General features: G+C 46.3%; 1 protein-coding gene across 1 annotated transcript in view; it reads left to right on the top strand.

Annotated features, from left to right (window-relative positions):
- Positions 1-431: 431 nt before the first annotated feature.
- Positions 432-9439, top strand: part of Art4 (ADP-ribosyltransferase 4 (Dombrock blood group)) — a 12838-nt gene continuing 3830 nt past the window's right edge. Inside the window, exons 1-2 of the mRNA XM_031383687.1 lie at positions 432-1036; positions 3222-3930. Of these exons, the coding sequence (XP_031239547.1) occupies positions 824-1036; positions 3222-3930 (922 nt within the window). The 5' untranslated portion in view covers positions 432-823. The remainder of the gene's footprint in view (positions 1037-3221; positions 3931-9439) is intronic.

Raw genomic sequence — 9439 nt, 5'->3', positions numbered from 1 at the left:
AGACAGACCATTATTTAACGTGGTAAAAAGAAAGCAGGACCATGATTTCCAAGAACGGAATTTGGTTTCTTGTCACAGTTAGATAAGAGGTAGGAACATAAACAACGTCTGTGAGCCAGCAGACTCTGAAAGGCCGAGAGTAGTGGAAGGACAGCCAGACTTGGGCAGGAAATGTGTTTAACAGTGGAAGGTCGGACTTAAGTGTTGCCCGTGAGACTCATCACAGAATACAATAGATAGAAAGCCTGAAGATCTCAGAAGAAATAAATATTCAAAGCTGTGACTCCCACCCACCACCACCGTCTCTGCATGGGGATGTTTCAAACACACTGTGGAGAAGCAGCAAAAACTATACATTTAAAGCCCGTGCTGCTAGCGGAGGACAATCATGTGGGGCAGGGCTATCAGCAGCGCCAGATGAGCCTGACACAGGTCCACCTTAAGATCACATCTCCCCAGCTGCGCTGCACATGCCACTGCCATTGCTCACAGAGAAAGCCTGGGGCTCTAGATAATGGGACTTGGCCCCAAGTACTTCTGGAGCATGCCTTTTCTTGTCATTCTGGGAAAGCCAAGGCCGAACTGCGCAGCCTAACCCTGAACAGACCCAGCATTCCCCTGGATGCCGACTAGATAAGGAGTTATTGCCTTCTTTAAACTGAAAACCATTGTGTGCTGCACACATCTGGCCCTTTCACAGAGACTTCACCGCTACAAAGGAGCTAGACGTCTGTCTACCTTGGAGGAAGCTGTCGGTTGTTGATATTCAACAGAAGTCACAGTTGTGGCAGGAGCAGAACCTCAGACACAGCCGGAAGAGAGAATGCCAAAGGAGGACGCTAGAGTGTATTCCCGGCTTTCAGAGAAAAGAAGTGTTTCTGGCACAAACCACCACAGCTGCCCACTGACCAGCAGATCTAAGAGAATGCGTCTACCAAGTACTACAGACAGGAGGATGGCACTGTGGCTTCCAGGAGGGCAGCTCACCCTGTTGCTACTGCTCTGGGTCCAGCAGACACCCGCGGGGAGCACTGAGGTAGGGGCTATCGAGAAGTCAGTCTCCTTTGATCAACGCACCAATAGGCTATTCACCTGGGGGCCACCTAAGTGCTGAGAACTTAGTCACTGGCAATCTAAGAGTAAACAATGTTAGTGACGGGAACAATTGCTATAAATAAACAATGTTAGTGACGGGAACAATTGCTATAAAAAATTTACATTTTTTATAAGTCATAAATCTAGCATAATTGATGTGAGTGCCATTGAGTTATTTTCCTGATTCTTTTAAGTATTAAAATAATGTTTCCACAGGAGAAATAATGTGGAATAACCTATTTAACTTGAAACTGCTTTACACAGACAGCACACATTTGGAGTATCCTAATTTTTAAGATCTATAGACTAAAAATAAGTTAATAACAATGGATGACACAGGAAATACTTGAGATCTGGCGGCATGTTAAAAATGTGTCAGAGTTTATTTTGATATTTGACAGAATGTGATTATGGCTTGGATTAATGAAAGCTTGTTTTAAAATCTGATGCACTGGTTAGCATCATTCAATCAGTCTTAAAAATTGAATCTAGATTGTATGCAACTATTGTATGCACGTCATCATAAATCACACAGTTAAAATACCAAATCATGTGTTCTCTAGCTCCACCCCCAACAACACTGACCTTGGGCATAGTCTTGTGTTGCAATGAGTACTATTCTTGAGAGAAGCACCATTGCTTTGCTAAGAAATAAGCATCTGTCTGAATGTAGGGGATGCTAATATGGTTCTCACTAACGAGCTGATGAAAGCCAATGAACCTCTTTTCAAGTCTTCATTTTGGCACTCTCTAGACAATATTCAACTGTTTCCCCACCTCAAAGAGGAGTGTCCTTTCCAGCCCCTCACTAGCAAAGAAGAGGGCTCCCAGGCACTGTCCCACTCTGCTCCCCCAGAAACACTGCTTTCTTGAGCTTTGGAAGTATAGCTGCATGCACAGGGTTCCGCTCTGCTCTCCACCCTGGAGCCTAGCTAGCCTTATGTCTTATGTCTATGGCACACGTGCTTCTCCCCCAAGACAAGTTGTTACCTGAGAGGCCTCAGTCCTGTACTGCCAGCACCTGGAGAGACAAGTCTGATAGAGTCTGGAATTTACTCTTAGTCCAACACCACACCCAGAGAGAGGTGTGTGCCCCGGGCTAACAAGGAGGAGGGTGGTGCTTCAGCTTGCTTGTTTGCTTTAGTTTTTTCCCTCCTTTTTCCCCTGGAATCTAAGTCAGCAAGAAGGTTTTTATTTATCGAAATCTCTCTTGGAAAACTTAATGCTACTTATCAATCAAGGTTTTTCTTCAATAGAGTTAAAGGATTTAAGGCAGGGTAGCTGCAAAGATGTCTTGGTGGTTAAAGTGCTTGATGCACACATGTGAGGACCTGAGTTCGGGTCCCCAGAATGCACATGAAATCCAGGAGTGAAGGAATGCACATCTGGAACGCCAGCATGGGCAGTGAGAAAGGGTTGCAGAGACAGGCAGATCCCCGGAGCTCCAGAGATCAGTAGCCAACCACTCGGCTAAACTGCCAAGCTCCTGGCTTAAGTGGAGAGTAATGGAGGAAGACGTATGTCATTGACCTCTCTGGCTTCTGTGTGCATACACACACATAGCAAAATATACAGTTAAAGTTGCACACACACACACACACATATGAATATAAGGTTGCTTTAGTTTTATTGGGCTGGTTGGGCTGAGACAGAGTCCCACACGGCAGTGCAGGCCAGCCTTGAACTCACTATGTGGTCAAGCATGCTCAAACTCATAGCAATTCTTCTGTTTCGGTCTTCTAAGGATTATAAGCATGAGCCACCACACCCAGTTCTTAACATGCTTTCTGACACCCATGAGAGAACATGAGGAGGAAGAAACTGAAGGAAGTGGAAAGTACAATTAAACCATAACAGTGCTTTATTGTCAACAAACTCAAAGACAAAAACACCGTGAATTCTACGGTAGAGAAGTCTTCCTCCCTGGGGAGATAAGCCTTGGAGCTTTCTGTGCCATTTATGAATAATAATCCCAGCCCAGGTAGGAATAGCATGGGGTCATTATAGTGGATACAGCTTGAGCATTCCATGTAAAATACTTCAGCCAGCACTGTTGGGCGCAAAAATCTGCAACCTCATTTCCATCTAATTTGAATAATGCAAATCAAGATTTCTTCTTCTCATAGGCTGCTCTTCAAGTTGACTTGGACTTGGCCCCAAACTCCTTTGATGATCAATACCAAGGCTGTAGCAAAGAGGTGGTGGAGGAGCTAAACCAAGGAGACTACTTCATGAAGGAGATAGATACCCATAAGTCTTACTCCAGAGCGTGGCAAAAAGCCCACCTAACCTGGCTGAACCAGGCCAAGCCCCTCCCCGAGAACATGGCCCCTGTGCACGCTGTGGCCATCTTGGTTTTCACCTTGAATCTCAATGTGAGCTCTGACTTTGCCAAGGCCATGACCAGGGCTGCGGGGTCTCCTGGGCAATACAGTCAGTCATTCCACTTCAAGTATCTGCACTACTACCTCACCTCAGCCATCCAGCTGCTGAGGACAGAGCGCTCTACAAAGAACGGCAGTCCGTGTTACAAGGTATACCACAGGATGAAGGATGTGAACATTGATGCGGGGGTAGGTTCCACCATTCGATTCGGCCAGTTCCTCTCCACCTCCCTGCTAAAGGGAGACACGCAGGTGTCTGGAAACCAAACCCTGTTTACTATTTTCACTTGTCTGGGTGCCTCTGTGCAAAACTTCTCTCTCAGGAAGGAAGTCTTGATCCCCCCCTATGAGTTATTTGAAGTCCTAAGTAAGAACTGCAGCGCCAGAGGAGAGTTGATAAACTTGCGATCTGCTGGGAACATGAGCACATATAACTGCCAGCTGCTAAAAGGTGAGCTTGCTCTAAACTGGGTCTGTGTGTACAAGAATGAGAAATCTCTTTTCATTTATAAGAGGGTTTTTTTTTTTAAAACTGAGTGGACTTGGAGTAAGGGAGTTGAAAACAGGGAAACCTGCCCCCAATAATGACAGAACTGACCAACTAAGTTTACTTTCTGCTTCATGTCCCACCCTCTTCTACCTTTAAAAAGAAAGAGTCTTTGCAGTGGTACCATACTAGGTCCTTATCCACTGGGCTCTGTTCCAGCAACCCAGAAGATGGTTGCAAACCTAGGCACTACCAAACTCTACATAGATGATGTGTCTACTATATATACATACCTATGATAAAATTATAAGTAATAAGCCAAAAGCATTTTAAATGTTTACTCTCCCTACCCCACAACAGCTTATTGTAGCTTACTCCCCCTCCTTGCTGTAACATGACTCAACACAATGCATGTGAGATGATAAGACATGAGAGGAATGGTCTGGACAAGCAGCATATACAGTGTGGAAACACTGCACAAAAGGATGTTTGGCTCCCACTAGGGATGGACCAAAATTATATACGATTTCATCTTGCTACTCAGAATGAGACCTAATCTAGTTTATGAATGGTGACATTTTTGAAATACTTCATGTACAATTTTCAGAGCACATTTGACTAGAAATCAAGTCATAAAAAGTAAAATTGATGACTTTATATTCTGTGTTATATGGAAAGCAGACTTTTAATAAGCCTTGATTGCTGCCCAAGTTCCAAGTATCAAGGAACTGGACCATTGAGAGTAAGCTAAGAGCTCAAACTGGTAGCAAAAGAAGATACAAGGGAGGAAATATGAAAATGGAATTATTCTACACTGCCCTGTCTCCCCTGTAATTATTTTGTTGCCCCTCACATGACCTATACTGGTTACCATAGTAACATGTTTTCATGTTTCTTAAAAGACTCAAAGTATGCCAACTAATGTTAATTTGTTTTTCTCCCTTAAGTGGTTTCTTTCAGCAAAACAATGTGTGCCAAATACACACACACACACACACACACACACACACACACACACAAATACACAATCTGCTCTTTATCACTGCACTTACAAAGAAGGATTTATGTCAAAATGTTTCAGATCATCCAAATTCTTGGCATGATTTCTAGAAAAAACACAGGCAGCTGTTTGTAGCAGCTTAGTCTTACCTGTGACCTTTGTCGGTGACAAAGCATGGTGTTGTAGCCTTGGGGGAGGGAAAGTTATCTCTTGAACTTATCCTGTAAGGTTCCAGTGAGAAGAAAATGACTTAGCGTGTGAGAAGGCTTGGTGCTGGCCCTCGGACATGCTGAAGGATTCAGACCCTAGCTCCAAGATGGTTCTCCTGTTTCCTCTTAGCCTGGACTTCAGTCCTCTGGAACATCTTCTACCTGTGGTGTACCACTGACCCTGAAGTACAGGGACTGTCTCAGGGGGAATGGGGAGAGCTGCTTATGCTGTCTTGTGACTGTAATTTAGACACTAGGAGAGAGAGAGAGAGGCTGAGGCAGGAGGATTGTTCCAAGTCCAAGGCCAGCCCGGACTACAGAGTGAACTCTAGGCTGAGACCGGGTCTGAAAGAACAAGTAATTGAATCTGACCTGCCAGAGTTAAAAGTGAGTGGACATTGGAGTCACAGAGAGTCAGAGAGGCTCCGCAGCAGAGAGACCTTGTGAGGATGCCTGACCCTGAGCTGGTTAGTCTGTTTATGAAATAGAAGCAATGCCTGCTGTGGAAATGACGTCACAGAACCTAGGTGTCCACTCTCCCCACAAAGAGAAGCAAGAAACTAGAAGGCCTTTGCAGGTGAAAGAGGGATAAGGTAGAAGAGCTTAATAGCATAGACATGTGCTTTAGTGAGGCTGACAGTGAGGACAGACAGACAGAAACAGGAGCGCCACTACATTTCCAGTGCCCACTTTTTCCTGGGGAATCTTCCAAAGGTTAACAGGAAGGAAAAGCTAATTTACTCTGGTAGAACGGCATTAAAATAATAATAATTGGGGCCTGGAGAGATGGCCTAGCACTTAAGAACATGTACTGGTCGGTACCTGGCAAAGGGCCTGGGTTTGGTTTCCTGAACACACAGCACCCAGCCACAGCCAGCTGTAACCCCAGTCCAGAGATGGTGAAGCATCTGGCTTCCTCAGTTACCTGGCCCCACCTGTCCATACCCAGGAGCCACACACACACACACACACACACACACACACACACACACACACACCAGAGTTAAAAGTGATAAAAAAAAAATTACTGACTGTGCCAGGGTCTGAAGAGGACGGACAGGATTATAGCATGCCAATGGCACTTTTGTGACTGATGCAATAGCATCCTCCTAATAAAAACAGCTAGCGGGCCTGAATCCAGCAGATATTCACCGAGCACTTCCTGTGTGCTGAAACTGTTCCACCCATAGGGAATGGCTCAGTGGACACCTCTGCCCTCGGCGGACTTCCATTGCAGTGTGGTGAGACAACCCAGAGTGAGAGAACAAAGTGAACCATAGAGGAGGAGGTGGCAGCTACCACAGAACAGAACTGAGCAGGACCAGGGGCTTGGGGATGCCGTGTGGGGTGGTCGCAGTATCAATGTGGCCATTAAGGGAAGCACTAAGAAGAGGGGCAGGAGACTTAGTCATAGAAGAGTCTAAGGAAAGGGCCTGTCACAGAGGAATCAGCCTCTGCCAGCACACACCCGTGACACTGACATGCCTCTGCCAGCACACACCCGTGACACTGACATGCCTCTGCCCACACACCCGTGACACTGACATGCCTCTGCCCGCACACCCGTGACACTGACATGCCTCTGCCAGCACACACCCGTGACACTGACATGCCTCTGCCCGCACACACCCGTGACACTGACATCCCTTTGCTACAATTTTATCAATTACAAAATGAAGACAAGGAAAATAAATATCCCTTAAGTTGTTGTGAGGACTGGATAAGTTAACAGATGTTGTGGGAGGCTGGGTAATGATGGCTGAGCCAGGTAAGCAGTTGCTACACAAGCTTAAGCACCTGAGTGTCGATCACCAGCAACCAGGTTGTCGTAGTTTGGGTTCCTATTGCTTCTACAAACACCAAAAACAAACAGGGCAGGATCTTCCAGGCAAGGGGCTGATGCAAAGGCCATGGAGGGGTGCTGATGACTAACTTGCCCCCCAAGACTTCTTCAGCCTGTTTCTTATAGAACCCAGGACCACTGGCCCAAGGATGATTCCACCCACAGTAGGCTGGGCCCTCCCACATTGATCACTAAGGGAGAAAATGTCCTACAGCTGGATCTCATGGAGGCATTTCCTCAACTGAGGCTCCTCCTGTTCTGATGATTCTAGCTGTGTCAAGTTGACACACACACACACAAAGCCAGTAAACACATTTAAAAAAAAAGCATCAGGGGCTGGAGAGATGGCTCAGCACTTAAGAGCACTGACTGCTCTTTTGAAGGTCCTGAGTTCAAATCCCAGCAACCACATGGTGGCTCACAACCATCTGTAATCGGATCCGATGCCATCTTTCGGTGTGTCTGAAGACAGCTACAGTGTATTCGTATAAAATAAATAAATAAATCTTTTTTAAAAAAAAAAAACCATCAGGTGTGGTGACACACATTTATAAACCTAGCACTGAAGGGGACAGGAAGAGACAGGTTGACCCCAGCCTGAATGGCCAACCATTATAGCCAATCAGTTAGCTCCAGGGTCACAGAGAGATTGTCTCAAAAAGTAAGGTGGAGAATGATAGAGGAGAACCCTCAATGACCTCTGGCCTCCACACATATGTGCAGATATGTACATGTGCACTTTTACACATGCCCACATAGAAACATTAATACACACATTCTTAATGCCAAAGGGCTAAGAACAGATCCAGAATAACTATCAAACGTTAGCTTTCATGACAGTGACGAGAAGGATGATAAAGATAGGAATGAGGGGGATGGAGTTATGCTGCTGCTGCTGCTGATAACGATGACGATGATGCCAGGGCAGCTGAGCAAGTCTCTGGACCTCTCTCTATGCGTCTCTCTAGTTTCATTATGTGCAAATTAACTTGAGCTCTGTGAGTCAGGAAACCTAAGAGGATGCTGCCTGAGTTCCTTTTCTTGATACGATAATGACGGTACCTTAAGGGACAAAGGGTTCCTTATTTTGGCTCCTGCTTGAGGAGATGCAGTTCATCACAGTGGGAAAGGCCCTGAGACAGGGGCATGAAGCTGCTTCTTAAGCTGAGACCACAGGAAACAGGAAGCAGACAAGAAACGAGGCCCTCCTCCAATGAGTAATTCTCCCACCAAGGCTCCACCTAGTAAGGGTTAGCACACAGCACCACCAGCAGGAGGAGAGAGGTGTTTGGGTTTTTACAAATAACTGATTTGAAAGGTTTCAAGGAGAGAGCCATTTTGTTATGTTGAACCAGGGAAGAAATGGGCTAGTTTCCAAAGAAAATTCTCTGCTGCTGGGGCTGGTGAGATGGCTTATGAGTTAAGAGCCACTGCAGCTTCTGCAGAGGAATGCAGTTCTGTTCCCAGCACACACTAGGCAGCTCATAGCCACCCACATGGGTGTGGGCCCGGGTCCCGACGGTGCCAATGCCGGGGCTGCGCGCTCGTTAGTTAAAAGGAGACAATGCATAGTTGTGAGATTTTATTATAGAAAAGAGAAAAGAGGCTGGCTATGACCGTGTGGAGAGAGAGAGAAAGGAGAAGGAGGAGAGGAGAGGAAAAGAGAGAGAGGGCAAGAGAGGAAGAAAGCAAGAGAGCAAGAGAGAGGTGGCAGCAAACCGCCCCTTATACTGTGAGGCGGAGCTACCTGGCTTGGTCAGATGACTAGGGGCAGGGTCCAGCTAGAATGCTGGGAGCTTGGAGCATTGTCTATGTGACAGAACACACATCTCCTGCTGGGGGCTGTGAGAGGTTGTACTGAAACAGGAGCCAGGGTCCCAGGACTCATGGCCGAACTCTTTCTGTCCCTTGCAAACAGAAATGATTGCCCACTGGGGCACTGGAGTTCCAGACTTATACTGGACTGGGCCCAGGTTGCCTGAACAGGCCACTGCCCCACACATGGGTACCTAACACTGGTGTATTTCAAAGAAAAAGCAAATGGTGCACAAAAGGCAGAGGCAGGAGGATCTCTGTGAGTTAGAGGCTACATGTCTACGTAGCAACTTCCAGACCAGTCAGAACTACAGAGTGAGACTCATTCAAACATACATACATACATACATACATACACTCATACATACATACATACATACATACATTCATACATACATAATTCTGATGCACTGCCTCACTATGTAGCCCTGGCTGGCCTTGAACTTGCTATGTAGACAGTCTGGTCTTGAACTCACAGAGAAGCACTTGCTTCGGGCACCCAAGTGGGAGGACTAAAGCCATGTCCCACCTCTCCCTCTGCCACTGAAAGACCCCCGGAACTGGGGAGATCCTTACTCAAGTCTCGGGATGACGCGACCACCCAAT

Source organism: Mastomys coucha, unplaced genomic scaffold, assembly GCF_008632895.1.
Source record: "Mastomys coucha isolate ucsf_1 unplaced genomic scaffold, UCSF_Mcou_1 pScaffold20, whole genome shotgun sequence".
Lineage (NCBI taxonomy): Eukaryota > Metazoa > Chordata > Mammalia > Rodentia > Muridae > Mastomys > Mastomys coucha.
This window is presented reverse-complemented; position numbering and strand designations above follow the sequence as displayed.